Raw genomic sequence first — 22,540 nt, 5'->3', positions numbered from 1 at the left:
CCACCGCCGCCACCACCGCCACCACCGACACGGGCGCTCATGCCAGCCGCTTTTATTGATCAATAATATACACCGCCTCCTGCCTGCCTGCCTGCCTGTCTGTCTGCCACCTTGCTTAATACTCGACATAGTCGCTCCGGGCAGTCTTTCCCACGGATCAGCGCTTCCTCGTGTTTCACTATATCGACGTCATCCTGATATCTCGAGCGAATAAACAGCGCCGATCGAAACTCCATAAACAAGATCACGAGTTATTCTAAATTCTTTTATTTCTCCAGCAATGTCTGGAATCATTCGCGCCGTCTCTGTTACCTTCTTCTAAGACAGTGATGTGAATAATTATAATATATATATATATATATTTGTATTTTCAATGTAATATTTACCTAATTGTAACTTGAAGAGATTTAAAAAGTAAAAGTTGCGAGTTTTATTTCTGGAGTACGAAGTTTAATTTGGTTTGAAATCAAATAGTTAAATAGGGAGATCTTATAACATGATTGCGATTCTAATTTATTTCTCATTTAGAAATATTTACAATTTGCACTGTCGTTACTCGCTGTGCGATTTACTTCTGGGATATACTGTATTTGTCACGTCAACGTGTTACATTTTCGAAGTTTGAATGATATTCCCGCCGACGACTTTCGCTTTCTCTCACAATTTACATATCAGTAATATTTTATATAACAATGATTAATAGTTTTTATAATTTAATAAGAGTACCCATTTATCTTATTTATTTTGAAGTATTTCATTCTTTCTTATATAAATATTTTTTTTTAATATAAACTTTCAGAGTGGAGAACGTTTTTCATAAGATATTTCTAAAATACCAAAACTGTATACAGAAATATGTATAGTCTTATTATGAAAATAAATGTTTAATGAATTAATTCTGAAATTTTATAAAATATTAAGAACATATAATATAAAATAAAGTATAACAGCATTTAGATGTATTATATATAAAATAATTAACGATAAATGTTCAAAAGTCTTAATTATTAACTGCAGATATTTTTTAAACAGAATTTGTAACGTTTCTAATTTTTATAAGTGTTTAATCGATTATATAATATTTTTATTTTTATAATGTATTTTTTCTTTTTTAAATTTATAAAACGAAATAGTGTAAAATATTAACCTTGCGTCGATAATATAGTGGGCTATGATAGAAATCTCTTTATCAGCTGTAAATTTTTTTTATAAAGTGTAAATATTTTTATAAACTCTTTATAAACTGTAACGACTTAAAGTTTTATGTAATATATGCAGTGCTGTTATAAAAATTGATTATTAAATTTTAATTATAATATTGTTATTGTAATACACATGACATTACCTACAAAAATAAAAAAATGTAATGTTATAATAATTTATGATGTTAACATAGTGTGTTTACTTTATTAGATAATTAAATTAATTACCATATGTGTATGTGGAAATTTTTTAAATAAATTATCTGTTTTCAAATTAATCAAAATGCACGAGAGTTAAAATCGTGTTTCAAAATTCATGTATAATTAGTAGTTTCGAAAAACGGTTTAAAGAAACATTTTATTAAAAAAAATGTTGCTCCAATCTGCGTAATTATCTTTGTGATTTGAGAACAAAAGCCTCTTTCACCAAATTCTGATTAAATTAGTCGACGATTAACTTACGATTAAAAGTATACCAACAGCAATTTAATGTATTAGAAACGCTTCTTTCCTCTTTTGAGACAAACTATTTAGTTTTCACGCTGGCAATGGTGATGATTGCCATGTGAGGTAATCATCGATTAGCGTTAATCAGATTTGGTGAAAGAAGTCCTAAGTGCATTGTAGTCAATTTTTTTACATTTCATTGTTTCAGTTCCTCGCATCGCGTAGAAAGAATATTTCACGTCCTCAATCAAACGCAAGTAAAAACATTCGATCTCTTCGAGCTTGGAAATCATTCAAAAGTTCTCTCTCCTTTCTTTTTTATCACATGCAGTCCGTGATAAAAGCTTTCGCGTTTGTTTTGAATGGCGAGAGCCGAAGGTAAGGACTCGGCGCGTTTAAATGGAAGCGCGAGAGGAAAATTAGCGCGTGCCGGCCACAAGTTGAGGCACGCGATTGTACAGTGACGTAGCGATCGCGCACCCAATTTCGAATTCATCTTCAATATCCGCTCCGAGTTGCACGTCGTAGAAAATAGAACAGTTGATTGATAGGACCTAAAACGACGTATCCCAAGCAAGTCAACGCAGCGATGTTCTCTCATGCTATTGGACGGATACTTTTCGCAAATTCTTTTGTTTAGGTATCTATTACGGATAATACATAATCTGATTACCACTTTAGTTTATCCTATGATTTTATTTTGTGTGTAGGAGTTAGATGTTACCGTGACTTACTGAAAGAGAAGCTCGCTAAATGTCTATATTCCAGACAAACTTGCATAAACGTATCCATACTCTCTAAAACCTTTGGAGTGGAATCTAATTCTATAAAGAGTGACAAAGAATGACAATTGAGTCAGTGTTGAAGAACATTCGACTTCGTGATTGATCAATTTCTTATTCTGACAGTCTCATCCACTATACTACTATTGCTATTGGAGATCACGCATAAGAATGAGATTTAGAGTTAGATTTCACTCCAAAGATTTCAGAGAATAAAGAAAAATCATCCAAACACATTTCTGTTATAAAGACGCACGTGAATTGCGATTGTATAATTTTCTTTGTGCTATTATATAAATTTGTCTAGATAGATCCGTATAGAGGAACGTGTGGAAAATATGTTAAAAGATTTGCCTTTTGGCACCCAAAAGAGTATTAATGCAAATAATGAGTCACTTTGAAAATCGTGATAAACTCGTTATAGAAAATAATAAATTAAAACGACAAATGATACGTTATATTATGCGCACATAGTACGTGAATTTGTTAATCGAGTTTAATAAATCGGGGCGTTTACCAATTAGCGGTTAAAGCACTTGACCTTATGAAGAAATTAATAAAGTGACCTGCGATCCGTCGCGAACAATTCACCCGATTCACAGCACGGCGCAGTTAAAAAGCATATTATAACATAGCCGATTCTTTTGACAATAAATTAGCTGATCATGCAAAAAATAAACTCATAAAAAGTCCACGATAAAACATTTCGATAAAAAAATGAAGAGGATACAAACAAGCAGACGTTTTCATTTACTTGTTCTTGAAAAGTTAGAATCAGAATATCGCTCATTTTGCTACAATAATGACTTGAAAAATTGTCATTTTTTTTTAGTTGCTTGCTGAAAAAAGGATAAAAAAGAAAGTATTTTTTATTCTTCTATAATTAGTTATTACACCAAAATTAATATTATACGTACAATAATTTAATAATTCAAAATATTGGCATTTCTAGAAAATTTTGTTTTTCATAAACAAACAGATCAAAATATTATATTTGCAGGATCAATTGATCCTTTAAGGGGATGCTAAAGTCGTCCTGTTTTATCACGATTCTTTTTAAGGATAAATATCCGAATTGGCTTCACGGATTGCAAAATCCTTTCACGGAATAAAAGTACGCACGAAAAGGTATACAGGGAACCCTGATTTCACGAGAAAATCGGAAAAAAAATGCACTTTTTCTGACACGTACAGCTGTACACTTGAGGTTAACATTCATCACTTAATATAAAAGTTTTAGAGATCGCAGATTGCAAATAAGCGTCTTGCAGTATTGGGATGACTTGTACGAACAATCCTGAGTTTGCGGAACCAAGATTAAATGCGTAGAAAAAAATATTTCTTTTCAAACAGAAATCACGATCTATGCGAGGATCAGGACGACAACAGAGCAGAAATTGCGTTTAGAAGTATAGTTGCGCCGTCGGCCGCCGTCTTGAAATAGATGGCGTTGTAGAGCATCGGTAAAAACAGGTATTGAACGTGATCCTACTTTGCCAGAAAAAGTGAATTTTTTAATTTTTTCCCCGATTTTCTCGTGAAATCAGGGTTTGCTGTATACCTTTTCGTGCGTACTTTTATTCTGTGAAAGAATTTTGCAATCCCTAAAGCCAATTTCGAATCTTTCTCCTCAAATAGAATCATGGTAAAAACAGCTGATTTAGCATCGCCTTAAAGCTTAATGCACAATTGAAAATTTTGTAAGCAAAGATTTGCATAACATAGATTTCAGTTTGTCGTTTATCAATTACAAGAATATTTTATTCGGAGCGCGCGGATAATACATTTTATATTATTATTATATAATAATTAAAGTTCAGGTTGAAAAATATCGTGTATCTATAATGCTAAACTGTTAAAACTGCAGCTGGGCAAGTGGATAAGAGCAGGAACGATCGAGAGGCATAGAGTTCGAAATGACACTCCATTCTTCAAAACCGAATGCCGTCCGTTGGCGTTCGGCGCCTCGACTCGACAGTCTCGACACATCGTCGCCACAGTGTGTCGTCGCTCGGAGCGGGCCGCGCAGACGAGACGCGGCTTGATGATTACGTGCCTCAGTTCGCGCACAGCCGCTACGGTGTGAGGACGTGCCTGACGTTTCTCGGGACGTGTGTATCTGTCGAAGACAGAAAGAGAGGGATACGTGAGAGCCCGGGTCGCCTGCTCATGCTCCTCATCACACCACGGCCTGTTCACGCGAATGCCGAACGACTGCCAGTCATGATCTCCGCTAAGACGCGATATTTTCTACTGAACACACTTTGCCTGCTATGCAACCTCGTGGTCACAACGTACGCCCGGTCCTGGGGTAAGTTTATGAGAGAGACATTAACGAATGTACGACAGGTAACGTCGGGGGACGATCGATCGCGATCATCCCCCGATGACATCGGCTGGGAACAGCCGATTAAATACCGGGGGTTCCGACTTGACGAGAGTCGGGCATCGGCGGGTACCGTACACCACGACGTGGCCGGCCCATGTCCGTGTGCCACGTACGTGTGTACGCGCGCTCTGGTATTGGTGCACGAGCGCCGACTCCATTCACTCGTGGCGGCCCGTCACGTACGCCACTTTTGCGCTCGGCAATATGCTCTTTACGCGCGAAAGCGACGAACGCACGAAAGCTGAATGAAACGCGATGGTGATTGGCAATTTGCGTCCACGTTGATCTGTCGCCGATCGTTAGGTGCCACGCGACCGGCCGCCCACACTCGTCCTTACATGTTTTACGTAACGAATGTCAGCGCGCTACCGGGCGCACACACACACCCACACACATGAACGTCAATGGAAAATGAGAGACGGGGTCGTAGGGGTCGTGGAAATTCCGACACCGAAACGGTTGCTTCTTGTCCTCTTAAATTTGATTTTGTTTTACGTGGGCAGAACGGTGTTGCTGAAAACTTCAGCTTGATACTGAAATAATTTTGTCGAATTAGTATAGTAAAAAATAATTACGTAAAAGTATCAAGCTCGAGATGTATTGCTGCAAATATTTCTAGCGATTATCTTCCTTTTTTCTTAGATTAATTTTTTTGGAATAAACGATTTTGTTGAGGTATTTCAAGTTTAGGTCTTGTGTTTAGTTTATATAAAGATATGAAAATAATTTTGTTGAATTATGAAAATATTTATGTAAAAATTTTAAGCACTGTGAGTACTGCTACAAAAAGTTGTCAAAGTATTATTTATACCAATTATTTTTTTTTCCTCTTATTGTTTTTTTTTTTAATGGAAAGAACGATTTTGCTAAAGCATTTAAAAATTCAGCAAATTCAATTTGATTTTATTATTTAAAATTAAATAATTTTTATGTAATTATATTAAATTCTATAAATTTATTTATTAAATAAATTTATTATTAAAATATTTTATTAACATCAGTAAATAGTTAAAATTTCAAGTACGATGAATACTGCTGCAAAAAATTTTTAATATTTCTGCCAGCCATCTTCTTTTCCTCTTAGATTTTCATTAAAAAAAAAAAACTATTTTGTTCAAGCGCATTTAAAAGTTTAGCTTCAGAATCATTTAGTTGGATTATAAAAATAATTACGTAAAAATCTCAAGCACAATAACTTATTTAATACAAAATCTTTTGACATTTTTCTAGCAATTAATTTGAGCATTTTATACAATTGTTCTGATGGTCCAATAAAATTATTAGATCTATATTTGGCTAAATTTTTACTTCAGCAAAATCGTTCTTCAATTTTGTTACACTGAATTAGAACTTGTTATCTCCCTTTTGTTAATTATAATAAAAATATTTATGTCCCTTTAAAAAATAAAGAATGTACACCAGTTTAATCATAAAAAAAAAAAACGGAGCTCTTATTGTTCAGACCTGAGCGCGTTTCCACGGATCGTGTTACTTAGCGGATAAGACCTTGTGCAACCTTATTTTGTTCACGGTGTAACAAGAAATAAAAAGCTGCTATATCTTGAGCTAATTCCTGGTTCCTAATGACACTAGAAAGAAACAGAAATAGGAAAGAAAGAGAGAGCGTATGTACAATAGAAATCAATCAATCGAGATCGCTAAAAATTCGAGTTCAAGAGTTCATTCTTATATCGGAGTTGTTAGGTAATACGTGTCGGATAATCGGGAATATGATCGATATAATAATATGTATGTTTGCCTGAGTATTGACGTTGACACGCTTTGGAAAAGCCAGTAATCAAAGATCAAAGTGTAGAGCATGATAATATAAATAATAATAATATTATGTAATCAGAAAGGATCCGTTTCTCTCTCTCTATCAAGAAACACAATTATTTTGTATTTATAATTAGAAATTTCTTTTTAGCACCAGTTCCCTTTCTCTTTCTCTCTTTTTTTCTCTTTGTCTCTCATGCGATTATTATATATTTTTCAACTCAGAAAGTTATAAATAGAATCAATTACGCATTTCATGATCTCGAAGATGATCGATTCATCTTGAAAAAAATCGTACAATTGTTTTAGTTGCTACGGGCTTCTTGGATTGCTTCGAGTAATGATGTAATATTATCGGCGAATACTTTTTTTTTTATAAAAAATGTGTGAATAAAAACCATCGTGCCCGCCGTCGATTGCAACGAAATCTTTTTGCGTTACTCGACGATTAAGAAGTTAACGTAGATATAAATAAGATAATAAGATAAATTACACATCATGCTCTATCGTATGAAAAAATTGCATATGCGATGTTTGGTATAAAAACAAACTTGCGCGGTGTGTAAATGAAGAGATGTCGCAAAGTGCGAAACTAATTTGCACAAATTTTTCATTCAGAGGTGTGATTCGTTTGCGCGTGTTTCTTAACGTTTCGCGTTACGGGAAGTGCGAATTTCCGTTTTCTTTTTTTTTAACCCTTTGAATCGTCGACAAACGACAGTTATATACCTACAATATCATTATTCATACAATATCGTATGTCAGACATACAATATCATTATCCCGTTAGCGGAGTTTCATTCTTGACTGTCGATATTATTTAGAACACAGATCTTCTTAAGTGTTTTGTTCCAAATTACAGCTCTTAGTAACTCAACTTTCACTTGATCAAACAAATAATTTAGATAATAGGACAGTATTTTTATGCCAAATGTACGATTCTCAACGAACGTTACATTCTATTCGACGGGATAAATAACGCATAACGTTGTTGATGTAAAACTAAACATTAAAGATGGAGATGTTTACGATATTTCGTGATGCATAATGCATAACGAATCAACGTGAAGAAAACAGATCTGTAGTGGCTTTTAATCAGACAGTAATTAATCTTGCATATATAAACGATAATAAATACAACATTATACGAAGTCTCAAGATACTGAACATGGGAAACCAGAAACAGAAATGGTAATAGAAGGAATAAAACTCTTTTATTATTGCTGAGTTATGCTTTCCTGATCTTATTTCTCTCTTCGAAATGCTCTCTTTATTTCAATTATAAAAAGCGTCGAAGAGAGTAGGGCGTATTTAATAAATTCCACCGTTTCGATTCTTTTTTTTCTATGTCGAACATGTCATTTCATTGACTATTCAAATGACATGTGTATGTGATCGTAAATCTTTACCTATTAAAACTCGATCTATTTATTTTAATTATTTTTATATCTGTTTCTATAATACCAGTATAGATTAATTTTTATCTCAATTCAATTTGTTCATCTTTTTCTAATTTTTAAAACTGGGAAAAGGTGAAGTTGAATCAAGATTCAAATTAAACTATTATTGTATTATAATAGAAACGGGCATAAGACCTCTGTACTGTAATTCAACGACAGTATTGGTGTCAATATATTGTCATTGCGCAGTTTTTATACATGATAAAAAAGCTGTGCGCAACGACAATATGATGAAAGAGACACCGCCATTAAGGGCTTACAGGGATCTTTTGAGTGAAAAAATACAATATTTTTGTGATTTTTTTTCTGTGTTCCGTTATGACATACATTTACGCAATAAAGTGTATTTAATAAAGTGTATTTTGAACTATAATTTCTGAAAATTTGAAGTAAAAATATTCCAAATTCAGCCGATGGCAGCCATTTTTCGGAGACGCTGTAGAAAAGAAGCGCCTTGCGGTGTCCCTCGTAACTTGATATAGGTTTATGTGAAAGCAAAAATCCAAAAAGATTTCATTTCTGGACATGTTTAGCGAGGCCCCAACGATGCCCGAATATTTTTCTTTTTATTTCTAATTTTTTTAGAACGTTTTTAAGCAAAAATCGTGTTTTTCAGCACTAAAAGTCGGCCATTTTGTAGCTGTAAAATAAAAAAAAAAAAAAAGTTGAAAATAAGAACGTTGGGGCCTCGGCATATATGTGTAGAAAGTGTGTGCAAAAGTAGAAATTGATCGGTTGCATATTCGCTGAGTTCTGATGGACACCGACTTTGAAAATAACATTTCGAGAAAAACGCGTTTAAAGTTTTACATACATTTATACGTGTATAAGATGAGAATTTTCCATTCTTTTTTTTTTTTTTTCCATCACGTCTAAACAGGAAAAGGGGTCTTGGATGCACAAAGAAATTTCGGTGGAAAAACCCTTTACGGCGACGGTCGGGCGCTGCCGGAGGGTCGTATACCTGCTCCGTATACCTGCGGGTCCGTACGGGTCTCCGAGGCAGAATATTTAAAAAATCATATCTCCGTCAATTCTTCACCAAATTACTTGAAATTTTAACACAATACTCCTGAGACTTTGTACTATCGAATAAAAAAATTAAAATTTTTGACCATTTTTTTTACCCCTGTAAGCCCTTAAGAGTTACAGAATATAGGAGCCTAAATTCAATATTAGATTAGAGAGATCGCTAGAATAGCTATCGCTAGAACGTTCGTTGTCTCACGATAACCGATTACAGAGTGATCGTATTACTTTCTGTCTGATTTGTCGTCGAGGAAAATGGTAAAAAGAAACGAGATAATTCATTTAAAACTCGGATGAACCCAAGTCACTCGGTCATATCGATTTACATTGACGCCCGATAATTCTCTTATTGACAGATTAGAGATTAGAATATTTCCCGTCGAAATTTTCACACGATGCTCAATGCATGCATGTATCGTAATATCGAAGTGCTTTTCTTACGTGTGTGGCAGCTTGAATATTGATAAACACATTAACTTGTAACGCGACAAATATACTTTATCCTGGTAAAAATACTACGATATCTTATCAAATTGTATGCTTACGTATATGAAATAAGTACCCGAAAATGCCAGTACTTAACAAGTCGTTTAGTACTTTTTTTGTGTTATTTACTTCTGTTGTTCGGACATTCTTGGCAGTTTTGGGATTCTTTGCATATTTTGTCGCTTATTCACTTAAATTATGTCCAACGATTGCAATCGTGCATATTATACCTATACCTATGAGCAGCACTTTAGTGATATTTATATCATTTAACTTTGTAAAATTTTTTATTACCAAACATGAAGGTGCATATTAGATATACATAACATTTTTTTTTAATGTAAGTAAACCGAAATGTAAATGTTTTACGAGGAAAACGCAACAGGTTCTCAAGTGATGTGCGACGTGCGATCGTAGTTTTCCTCGCGAAAATATCGTTGACATTAAAGATTTACTTTTGTCAATACGATGTTATCGTTGATAATCTCAAGCATTCCACGAGGTCCATCTGATGTAGTGATTACGCAATAACAATAATGAATAATAATATCAATTACTTTCTAACTAATCGATGATAAATGTTCAATAACGATATAGATTAAATTGCGATGGCATTCTTTTCTACACTTCACTTGCATGCACTATGAAAGCATGAAAATAATTGTTTTTATTTTCTTTTTACTTATCGATACAATCTGAATCTGATTATAATAAAAGATTATTTATTCATTAAAATGTTATTTGCGCCATAATGCTTATTCTCGAAAGCCTATAGTTTTATTCGGATAGTTCATTTAACTTGAGATCATATTCTAAAAGGTTCTTCTTTCTGCAGACTTGGCCGTGGTGATCGGTAACGAAATCGACTTTTTCGCGCGTAACAGTACACGTATGGGCCATGCTAGTATCGGAGAAGCCACTGCCCTGACCGGAGTAACGTACGATGACACCACTCGAACGATGTATTTGTCTGACGTAAGGAACAACGTGTCTATATTCAGCAACGACCTCACGGAGAGGAATTTCACGTCAACGCCCCTATTGAAGAGTAAGTACAAAGCACGTAAATTATCCCCTTCAATTACCATAACGAGATCAAATTTGATAATAACGGATATTCTAAAAATGTCTTAAAAGATTCAGAATTTTCTTTCTTTTAGCTCACTCTAATGTCTTATTTGTTATATATTATTTATATTCTTTAATTATAAATATAAAAATAGTATTCCATTCCTTCTCTCTCTCTCTTTCTCTCTCTCTCTCTCTCTCTCTGTCTCTCTCTGAGATGGCGAGATTAAAGTAAAAAGATGTACGTCAGATAGTTTTCTTAATGTTATTTATTTACATAAAATTGATTATGATATTTGTGGAATATATTATATTTGAGAAATTTTCTGATTTATCGATTAACTAGTTTTATCTTGAAAATGAAAAAATATAGAAGATATCAAAATTCACGCAAACGCGCAATTCTTGCGGTCTATATTCACATAAATGAAATCGCTTCCGCTTGATAAGACGAATTTTTAAGATACGTAAGAAATTCCGTATAATTTGCAACGTATTTTGTAGACATTTGCGCAATCCAACTGAACCGGTTTTATTAACGAAAAATCATTTACTCAGAACTTACATACACATAATAAATCGAGAGGATACTTTGCATCGATTTTCTTGCGACCAATTCATCGATGATAAACATCCTTTTTTTTATTTCTTCCAAATACAAATCTTTCGTTAATAATGTTATAACAAAGATGCCACATAAATTAACATTTTGGAAAATACTTGTGCGTATCTATCTCTTTGAAAATCTCTGACGCGGAAGAAATTCGAAACAAATGCGTGTTTACTGTGAAATGTAAATTCAACCTGTGAGATGTCCTTACGTCGCTGTTACATCATTCAATTGCGTGTGCGTAGAAGAGAACGGAATGCATGTCGTCGGCGTCGTTTTCGACACGCCGTCGCGCACTCTGTTCTGGGCCGACGCCTTGAAGGATATTATTGCGAAGATGCACGTACCGGTGAACGGCGAACCAGGCGTTCCTGTCGTTTTGCACAATCTCACCGGGAGCAGCCCACGTGGCATCGCCCTCGACGTGTGTAACAGGTACGCCATTTACAATGTCCTACGTCATAGGATTATTCCTGATCCTTTGGTAGAATCGAGAAATGTCAAACAGTCATCAATAGAAATCGTAAATCACAATAGCAGTATATAAATAGAAATTCTGAAAATACATTAAAGGATCATTAAAGCTGAATATATCATTATTATTTAATAATGTTTACTAGGAGATTAAATTTAGTAAAGAAAATTTATTAATTTATTATATCTAAAATATCATACATTAATTTGGAAATTGTTTTAGTAATATCGATTAGACATTTTCTAATCAGATTCACGAAATAATATGAAAATTAAGATTGGCGATGCGATTTTTCAGCAAAAATGTGTAACTGTGATAGTATGTATATCTATTAGTTGGAAAATAACCGCACTAAAATTGGGGACGTTATTCTGATTAGAGGGTCTCTAATATCGATGATTTGATATAAATAAAGCAGTATAGCATAAAATAGAAGTATTAATTATGCATAATATTAAAATAAAATAAAAAGAAAGTAAAATACAAAACAAGAATAGATTTTATATGGATAGCTGTCGTAGCAATTCTCAATACACTCATCGGTTTTGCATTGTCAGCAAATGCTTTGTAATGAAAAAAAAAAAAAAAATGAAAGCGCTGCTAAAAATGTGATTCTGAAAAAAGCGTTGGTTGTGTTGGAATTTTTCGATTGTCTATTCATTTTGCTTCGTTAAAAAAATCTTTTATATAAAATATTTTATTATATTCTATCATTACACATAAAAAGATTACAAGAGAGATGTCGTCTTATCTTATTCTATTCTAGTTTGGACATCATAAGAACTTCATTTTATATTTTTAAAAATTCCGTTGAAAATTTTGCACTTTCTGTCAGCAACTTGGGTCTTTGAGCTTCAGCAAAGATCTGTATATTGTTCTGGACTACATAAAAATCTGATAAAGTTTTTGCATATTTGTAAAAGTTTTTTAACAGCTAATTTTTACTATCATAGAAGTCGAATTGTGTTTTACTTATTTTTTATACATTTATCTATCAAAATTTACAATCAAAATATCGACTATGCTTTTCAAAGTGCAATTTGGGTGACAAAGGATTAATATGAAATAAATTTGTTAGATGATTTACTTCGTGTTCTTGAATATCAAAATAAACAAAAAAAAAAATGATGAAAAATTAAAAATAATGGCAAATTTTTTCTTCAGCCGCATTTACTGGCCAAACAGTAACACCTCAAATCCCAGTATCGAATGTTCTAATCTTGACGGGAGCAATCGGATGATTGTCATCAAAGAGAATCTATATGAGCCCTTAGCGGTGGCAATTGACCACGCGGAACAGAAGCTATACTGGATAGATGATGTCGAAGGGATCCATTTCAAGATCGAACGCAGCAACTTGGACGGCAGTCAGCGAGAATTATTGGTCCATAAACAGAATCAACAGCCGATTTATCTGGCTGTAGATAACGAGTCGATATACTGGTCTGATTGGGTATACAGGGCGGTCTGGACCATACCAAAAAACATCAAGGCTGGAGATCTTCCGTCCATGTTCAAATCGTACTACTCCAAAAAGGACGCCGATCCGGCCGGAATAGTGACACGCGACAACGTCGGTCAGATCGATTGCACGACGATCCTGTCGATGAAAGAGGAGAAACCGGACCTGTTGGTGCCTGTTTTACGACCGCAGCCCGAAACGTTCAATAATCTAACTACCAGCACGGAGGAATCGGACTTGACCACCGAGAGCTCCAAATACTGCCTAAATGGCCATCTGAATAAAACTACTAATACATGCCGATGCAAAAAAGGGTGAGTAGAAGCATATATTAGAAGAAGAAGAAAAAGAAGAATTTTATTCACTTCAGCTTTATAAAAATAGCCAAGAAGGGAACTTAGTTTACCATAAATCTTAATCCATTCATGATTCACGCACACATACAACCTTTTCTATCATTCTAAACTTAACCTATGACTATATAGTAACATGATAATATAACAAATAATTAATCTCTTCTTATTCTATTCTATATCTTTGAACATTTCATGTTATTTTCACAGTTTCATTTCCGCTAAATAAACCACTAGCCTTTTTAAAATAAACAACTACTCTTTCCTATCCTTCTATTACTATCTCTTTATCTTTACAATTATTATTCTTTTCTCCCCTCTTTCGTAGAGCATATATTAAAAGCAAGTTGTTAAATAGATGTTATTGACATAAATTTATATTAATGACTATAACACTTTAAATAAAATCGAGCCTGATTATAATTATTTGCCACAATTTGAATGACTATATTAAAATGATGAAATTTTAATTTTTACAAATATAAAAAGTAATGTATAATATATATTACATCTTAATTTAATTTTTAATTATCGAATAAATTTTTATTATAATTTTATATGCACAATTGCATAAACAATTTCACAAATGACAATTAAATTATAACTACATACATATAACTACAATGTTTCCTCGTTTGGTAAGCAATATAAAAATTCGCTTAATCTCTTTTCTTGCAGATTTACTGGATCTTTTTGCGAAATATCTCTCTGTCACAATTACTGCCTCCGTGGTAAATGTACTGTAAACCATCACGGACTTCCTGAATGCAAATGCGCGAACACGTTTAGCGGTGACCGCTGCGAGACAGATGTTTGCAATGACTACTGCCTTTACGACGGCGAGTGTTCCGTCCAAGATGGAAGACCATTTTGTAGGTGTAAATATACCAAAGGGACTCGGTGCGAAGAACCGAGCGACATCGAGGAGATCTGCGCGATTTATTGCGCAAGCGATCGCGTTGGATCACCTAGTATCAGCGTAACGTCGTGCAGGTATATATGCTTCTTAAAAATAAGATATCCCATTTGATAATTTTGTGTTTCCAATATTATTTAATAACGTAGAAAAATAATTGGAAGCTTAAAAATTACAATTATGCTAAAAAATATTAACATTTTTGATAAAATCGTTGTATTCGCAATAAGGTCATTTAACAAGGTTCAGAAAAAATGTATGATTTGGAAGTAATCCTTATGTGTGTATATATGCATGTATATACAATAAATGCTCAATATCTTATTATATATCAACAGGTGCGCAGATTCTAATCAAACGGCCGAAAGAATTACACTCACCAACAGTTTCCAGAATGGTATTCTGTTACCAATATTCATAGCCTTCACTATTCTATTTCTTGTAATGATCGCCGTACTTAGTTATTATATAAATAAATTACGGAGGCGACCACGAATCAAGAGGCACTATGTGGTCAGCAAAGGCGTTACGCCGCTCACATCCCGACCGCAGATACCGGACAATCAGTGCGAAATTACCATAGAGAATTGCTGCAACATGAATATCTGCGAGACTGTGAGTGACATGTCTTCTAAATAACACCCCATGTATTGATAGCATGTGTCGTGTCAGCATTGCTGACATCAAGGAAACTTAAGACTGAATCTCGTTTGTCCTTCTCATGTCTCGCACTTTGCTACGAATGCAAAATCGTGACTCCTCGTAATCGCGGTTATCACGCTCTTCTAATTACGATAAGTTGTTAGGGAAGATGCTTTATTTGGCTTGATTAATAAAACACGCGGTTGTATAATTTAAATTTCATGATGTTTTAAAACTTTGAATCTAAATAATGAATTAAAATATCTATATTTTTCTCAGAACTACTGCTTTACTGTTAGTTTTTGGAGAAAGTTATCATATTAGTGTAGTATGAGTACGAATTGGGTTAACTCTACCGAAAGATATGTACTTAATTTTATATATTTATTTTGGCGTATCTTTGCTTTAAAAGTTTAAAAAAACGAAATTTAAAATTGTCGTTATATGCTATTTAATAATTCCCTCACTGAAACATTTTAAAATAATTGCTTTCAGAACAGTATTACGCTAGTATTGTACCGTAACTAATTTTTTTAATTATTTGTTGTACAATGCAAGAGATTATCTTGTTGATTGATTTATGTGACATACGATAGACTTTCTAATTATTTATTTGTAATGCACTTGTATTTATCAATTTTTATGACACTTTATTAACAACTTTTCATTTTATCGCTTTTATAGGTATTTCTCTTCCGCTAGTTAAAAATTCAATTAAGAAAGCACAATAAACATATTATTTATATTTTATATATAACTGAAAAATCATTAAATTATTTTATTAATTTTTGTAACAATAATTTCGAAATTAACTTTGACGATGATAAAATATTGGTATTAATTGATTTATTATCTTATAACATAATTTACACACTTAAGAGAAGACAAAGTCAAATATTGTGCTATCTCCTTTACGAGCGCGATTAATATGTTTTCACGTGTAAATTTTAATTGCGTGTGCAATGTCAAAGATCGAATTATATTAAGACTGAATCTGTTTTGTCGTTAAATTTCGATTAAATAATCGACTAAATTGGAATTCTTCGTATTAATTGAATGATAATATTAACGGTTATAGTTTTGTTTTTTTCACAGCTCTAAAAATATGTATATTTGTTATTTGAAATAAACGACGGTTATATTAAGAAGTATGACTTTCTACAAAGACACCTTTAAAATCTATTTTATAATTATTTACAAATATATGATTCGATGTGCTTTTGAGAAATAATTCTTCGCGTGATAAGCTATTTCTAAATTTACATAAATTTAAATAAATTTCAAAAGGATAATTTCGTTTTTTTTGCAGCCGTGTTTCGAACCAAAATTACGAAATGGTGTGTCAAAGAGCAATAATATGAAAAAGGAAGAGAAGAATTTCTTGTTGGATGATATGGAAGGTAATTCGTGCTAGCATATGCTGCTCTTGTCTCGTCGCATGAAATGGCGAAAACTCTGCACGAACTCTGCACCGCGTCGAAGAGCGTATTCGCGGGACTGTTCCGCGTCTATATATAATATGGCGGCGAACATTAGTATTGTTGTTAAGTTTGAAAATCCGTGTTGATGGAATGCGCACGAGCGCGCTATATCGACGACGATTTCACTCCAACTTGGGAAAGGAAGCCAAAGGTCTTTTTAGAAAGTCCTATTTCTTAGTACGTCAAGTTAGGGCTGTGTTTTAGAACCATTTTTCACTTTAGTAGTCATTAAATTTATCATTTGACGATTTAGACATTTGTTTTAGCAATTACAAAGCTGGACTTTACATTTTTCTAAACCTGCCAATCGCAATCCCTCGTGCACAAACAATATTAAAGTTTTAAATAAAGAACGCGAGATGTTATTATAATTCGAAGATATAAACGATTTTTTGAGATTGTATTATCGAATTATATTTTCTTCAAACATTATACAATAATAACTGAATTTATTTCTAAAACAATATCACAGAATTTTTAATTTAAATATTTAAATATAAAAATTTTAATTTAATAAAGTATAAAATTTTTGACAAAAATATACAAAATTTTGAATTCGTAAGATTTATTGTCGAACACGGGAAAGATGAAATGATATGATATCAATATTTAAACCAAACGAAGGGAAATGCAGTTTAGAAAAAATTGTTTCTTAACCTATCTATTCTATCTAATACATTTACCTACCGAGCAACATAATTCTGATATAAAAAACTTGTATAATATTTCTTCATTGTTTCGTATTTTATTTTGTTTCGTTTATCATTTAGAAGAGAACTCAAATGAGTGCAAAAAGTAGCCATCGCAGTCACAAAGGGTGCGCAAAGTTGCCTTAAGCGATAATTCTAATCATTGCTCAAAGTACCGCTGAGTACATTCCTGAATGAAATTTAGATCGCGATATGGCGTCGCAGAGATAAATGACTCTCTTATGACATTTTTTGACCGAATCATCTGTCAATGACTTTACGGTACATAATTATATTAATAATTTTATTGCGTCAGATCATAATTAATTCAACAATTAATTCCATTCATCATTCTTTGATATTTCTGCGTTGACAGGAATATTATCGCATAAAAGCTTTATATCTCGATTCGAAGCGCTTCTCTCTAACTCCATTCGTAGTTAATCTATTCACTTCGTTTATATACATTTCCGTAATCATGTTCAATCGCTGATCATCTTTTATCATACTGTGAGTACAACATACACGTGTATATACGTGTACATACATACATTTATGAATATACCAATGATGAGCTCGAGTTGGATCATGCTTTTACGCATCTAAGATCCTAACGTAAAATTTTTACCGCTGTTGGATATTAATTCAACTCGAGAAGCGTTATCACTGACGTAAATAGTATAAGTCATATGAAAATTCATGTGGCATTGTCTAGGCAACTAAATGCATATATAATACACGTATACATATTATACGAGATGTATATTAGATAAAACTAGAAGAATATTCAAAGAGTCACAATGTGTAAAAACGATCCTCATTTAAACATTGGATTTCCCAGTGATAAAATATACTGCAGATGTATGAAACTTTGCCAGAGGTTTCCGATATTTATACATCAATGATATCCGCGATTTTTTTTTCCATCTAATTTGAGGATCGTAAGGATCATTTTTTATAGTATCATTTGAAGATATCTGTAGTGTTTATTTTAATGCGTAGTAATACTCCGTTTATTTAACTCCGAAATCTTTTGTTCTTGATATACGCAAGCAACATGCTTGCCGAGGCAACTTTTAAATCTTTCTTCCAATTTTATTCTGTCGCGAGAATGAAACAATTGTCTACCATTTTTATTGTATGAAGCGTATAATTATGGTGGTTTGCAGCGCACGTATGAGATCACGTGCAAGGTGAATGTGCAGTGCACTGCATTTGCACGTTAAAATTGATTTTATTTTGATTATTCTATTTTTATAAGAAGAGAGGATAATCGCAATTTTAAGTTTTGTTTTTTGGCCCACATTTTTGCGCAAATCAGTCGTAATATATAGTAGTTACTTAAAGCGTACAATCTGTCACACCAAAGTTATTTTTGTTTTAGTAATAATAACGTGAAATAGAGTATAATATTATTGGTTTGCAGAAATTATATCGCATATTAACTTAGGACATAGTTAGACTATTTATACTATGACTGTGTTACATGGAAGCATATGAATGGAAATTTTTTTCAATTTTATGTTGTAAAGTGGCAAACCAATGATTATTATGTTGTTCATTTAATTGTTTATTTATAGGATTTATGTTATTCTTTTATGATACGGAATAATGTTCCTGTCGTTGTGACAACAGATTATTCGCAGTACATGACGATATTTTCTGTTCCTGTATACGGTAGATGTTACTTAAAGAAAAAATATTTTATTTGCTTTTAAATCTACTATATAATTTTGTACTAAAGATTTGCAACATTTGCCAACTTTATATATATATATATATATATATATATATATATATATAAACACACACACATATATGTATACAATTTAAATATAGAAAAATATATATGTATGAAAGTTGCGCGTCTATCGATATTGGAAGATAGCCCTCTCCCACACACTCATCCCCAGAGACGGGATAGTGGATTTATGGTGAAAGGGTTATATTCCTAAAAAATATAAATGCCATAAAAATGATGCATAATATGCAATAAGTTTCCGTACAATTTTGTATTATATATTCAAAATGATAAAATTTTGTTATATGCAATATCTTCTCAAATTTATTAGCTATACTAAATACAACTATTTATGTAGTTGTAGAAATATTAATCTGTTATCCTAAATATTTTATATCTGAACTCTATTTTTTTAATGTTACTTATTTTTTGTATAGAAATTCGAGAATTTATTGCGTTTATTTTAAATTACGTACTTAAACTTGATGTTTTAAATTGTACTTAAACTATGACTAAACTTAGATGCTTTAAATTATTAAATATAACTTTTAAAGCAACATATTGCATATTTTGCATCTCCGTTTACAATGGTTATAATGCTGGTTGCTATTGTATATAGATTAAAATAAAATAAAATGAATTATCTCTTATTATTGTAAGAGTGTCATTGTATTTTGTATACCTTATTTCATCGAAAAATTGTGATAAAGAGATTTGAATTATAAGTTAAATATGTCTTTATGTAAAAACAATAATTATATATATATTAGATATATGTATAAAACATTGAAAGAAATGAGCAATTAAGAAAAATATTGGAATGTCAGATTAATTGACATCCAATATTTTTGTAGGTTACGTATATTATATTTTCAGATTGATCACGTCATGAATTTTACCCGATCATAAGAGAGATTTTTATTACGACCATTCTATATCACGGACAATAAATATATCACATTTGAAGAAGCACTTACCTATTCAAAACTGCTCATAGAAAGTTAAATAAAAATTTGACATACATATATCAGGCACTATATTATATATAGAGCTTTGTCTTTTTGAGCAAGTTGACTGAATAAGAATTCTTTCGTGTCCCGGCATATCTATTCATTTTTATCAATATGACTCATAGATATTTATTATACCGAGAGAAGTTTGTGTAAATTTTTAGAATCTAAATTGATGCGAAACATCAAAAATTCAACAGGATTGACAAGAAATATAATAAATACTAACAAAGGCCAGTCTGAATTAGGCTTAATATTAACATAAGGGAAACGCTCCGAGAGAAAACGAAACAATAGAACGCTCGTACTCGTGGTAAAATGGCATCCGCATCTCTGAAGGGCACCCGTAAGACATACAGCTTCGAGGAACGGAAAATCTTGATATCGCTGATAAGCAAATACGAGTTCGTCCAGAATAGGAAGTCAGATCCGATCTCCATATGCAAACGAAAGTCGGCGTGGTCGCGAATCACCGAGGAGTACAATTTGATAGTAGGGTCCCGGGGCGCGCGTTCGACCGTACAGCTCAGACGTTGCTGGGAGAATATGAAGGCCTGCAAGCGTAATCGTGAGGAAAAGAAATTTCGGTAATTCGGCATTATACGAAGCAATTGTTCTCGAGATTAATTGAGCTTGGCATTGAACTTAGTAGATGATGAGATGTAATTTGACATTTGACGAATCTCATATTTTGACTTTTGCTTGTAAGAATTAACATAAAGGAGATGGTAAAATTGAAAATTTGAATAAAAATTTTATTTGAAAGAAATCTGCTTGAAAGTTGCTCAGAAGTTTGCTAGTAAGTGGTTTGCCTTAACGGTGCGAAAAAATTTATATACAAAGAAAAAAATCCAAGAGAATAGATGTTGAAAACTTTTGATCTTTTAGTGAAAATATGAAAGCGATTTGTCAATCGACAAAAGACGAAAGGGCGAGAAATCAATGTTGGGAAGGTATAACTTGTGGTCAGAATGTCCCAGATGTACCAATGCCTGCCGGAACCGTTGGTTTACCACCAAATGTAGTATTCGAGCCGAAGGATTCAGAGCCATTCACATTGCAAAGTGTTTCATGCACTGCTGGACCTCAAAATTCAAATTGTTTGAAGAAAGATGTGGATAGTCGCGAAAATTCAAATCGTAAATATACTTTTTCCGGTTTCTTCTATATTTAGTATAATAATTTTGTTTAAATGTAGTTTTTGAAGAAATTAATTTTAATAATTATACGAATAAATAAAGTTAGAATAATGAACGACAAATATCGATGAAAGAAAAATGTGAAATTCTTATGAATAAAGTAGTTTTTAATTTGTATATCACATTTTTTAAATATTTATTATTCATTTAATTGTATTTTTTATAGCTTTATTAAAAATTAAGAGAAATATTTTTTTGTGACAATAATTGTAAAATATTATAATACTTTAATATTTAATCAATATTTAAATGTTAAATTTTACAGGATCATACATGTGAGAATTTAATATTGAAAAAGAATTAGAAATTCCGAAAAAGCTCAGAGTCAGTTCAGTATTTAATTGCAAATAAAAACTTACATATACAGATGATATTTCTTACAAATAAAAATTTAAATTCAAATTCAAACGTTTCGACTCCGATCGGATCATTCTCAATGTTACAATAATATTATAAATGAAGAAATCGATTAGAATACTTCTTATTTTTACACGAAAAATAATAGAAACTTGAATTAATCAAAATTGACTTTTCGCAGCTGGCGGCACATTCAAGCAAAAGATCGCCGATAGAGATAATTGCGGTACTATTGCATTCCTCGATTCGATGAATGATTATTACGAGAAATTCGTAAGGAGAAACGCGGATTCTCCTACGATTGATCAGTCAATGGGCAATGGTTTTGAAAAAATCGCGCACCAAGAGAATCACGTAAATCCGGGACCGAGTGCTTTATACAATTTGATCTCACCTCGCGTTGTGCAGGAGCATAATCGCAAGAAGAAATCAGCGCAACGGGAGGAAGAGCTGCACATGCTTGCACTTTCGGAAGCGCAGATGAAAGTGGACATCGCTGCCATGTTAAAGGAGGAGGCGAGGCTCAAATTAGAGGAGGCTCATTATCGCAAGGAGGAAGCCAGGCTCAAAATGTTGCTTTTCACTTACAAACTAGACAGGATTAAAGACGAATGAAGGAAGACGGATAAATTTTGTTGGACATGGCATGGACGCGTTGTATCTATTATTTTTCTTTATTTTTGTTGTCGTTGCACCGACGCATCGATGCCGGTGCTCGTAAGCAAAATAAGTCAGTTACATAACATAAAATATAAACATAATTGTGTGTATGTAATACCAATTTACTTCTCATAAATGCACAATTAGAATGTCAAAATAAATGCAAGTTTTCTGATGATGTTACCAGCTAATAATTATTACATTATGTGATATTATTCAGCTTGTGGCGAACGTTACGAAATTATGACTTTTGACGCAAATGCGAACAATCGACACAATCATGAGAGTAGAATGAAAAAGTCTTGA

General features: G+C 32.7%; 2 protein-coding genes across 2 annotated transcripts; both read left to right on the top strand.

Annotated features, from left to right (window-relative positions):
- Positions 1-4,516: 4,516 nt before the first annotated feature.
- Positions 4,517-16,926, top strand: cue (Low-density lipoprotein receptor repeat domain-containing protein cueball). Its single transcript, XM_018545873.1, has 7 exons — positions 4,517-4,742; positions 10,407-10,619; positions 11,495-11,684; positions 12,889-13,500; positions 14,218-14,532; positions 14,794-15,070; positions 16,407-16,926. The coding sequence occupies exons 1-7, from the start codon at positions 4,601-4,603 to the stop codon at positions 16,509-16,511; spliced, it is 1,854 nt and encodes a 617-aa protein (XP_018401375.1). The 5' UTR covers positions 4,517-4,600; the 3' UTR covers positions 16,512-16,926.
- Positions 16,927-20,336: 3,410 nt separating this feature from the next.
- LOC108778652 (uncharacterized) lies at positions 20,337-22,454 on the top strand. Its single transcript, XM_018545879.1, has 3 exons — positions 20,337-20,605; positions 20,907-21,157; positions 21,792-22,454. The coding sequence occupies exons 1-3, from the start codon at positions 20,337-20,339 to the stop codon at positions 22,187-22,189; spliced, it is 918 nt and encodes a 305-aa protein (XP_018401381.1). The 3' UTR covers positions 22,190-22,454.
- The last annotated feature ends 86 nt before the right edge of the window (positions 22,455-22,540 follow it).

Source organism: Cyphomyrmex costatus, unplaced genomic scaffold (genome assembly GCF_001594065.2).
Source record: "Cyphomyrmex costatus isolate MS0001 unplaced genomic scaffold, Ccosl1.0 scaffold505, whole genome shotgun sequence".
Lineage (NCBI taxonomy): Eukaryota > Metazoa > Arthropoda > Insecta > Hymenoptera > Formicidae > Cyphomyrmex > Cyphomyrmex costatus.
Note: the sequence above shows the minus strand (reverse complement) of the source record. Positions and strands in the feature narration are given on the sequence as shown.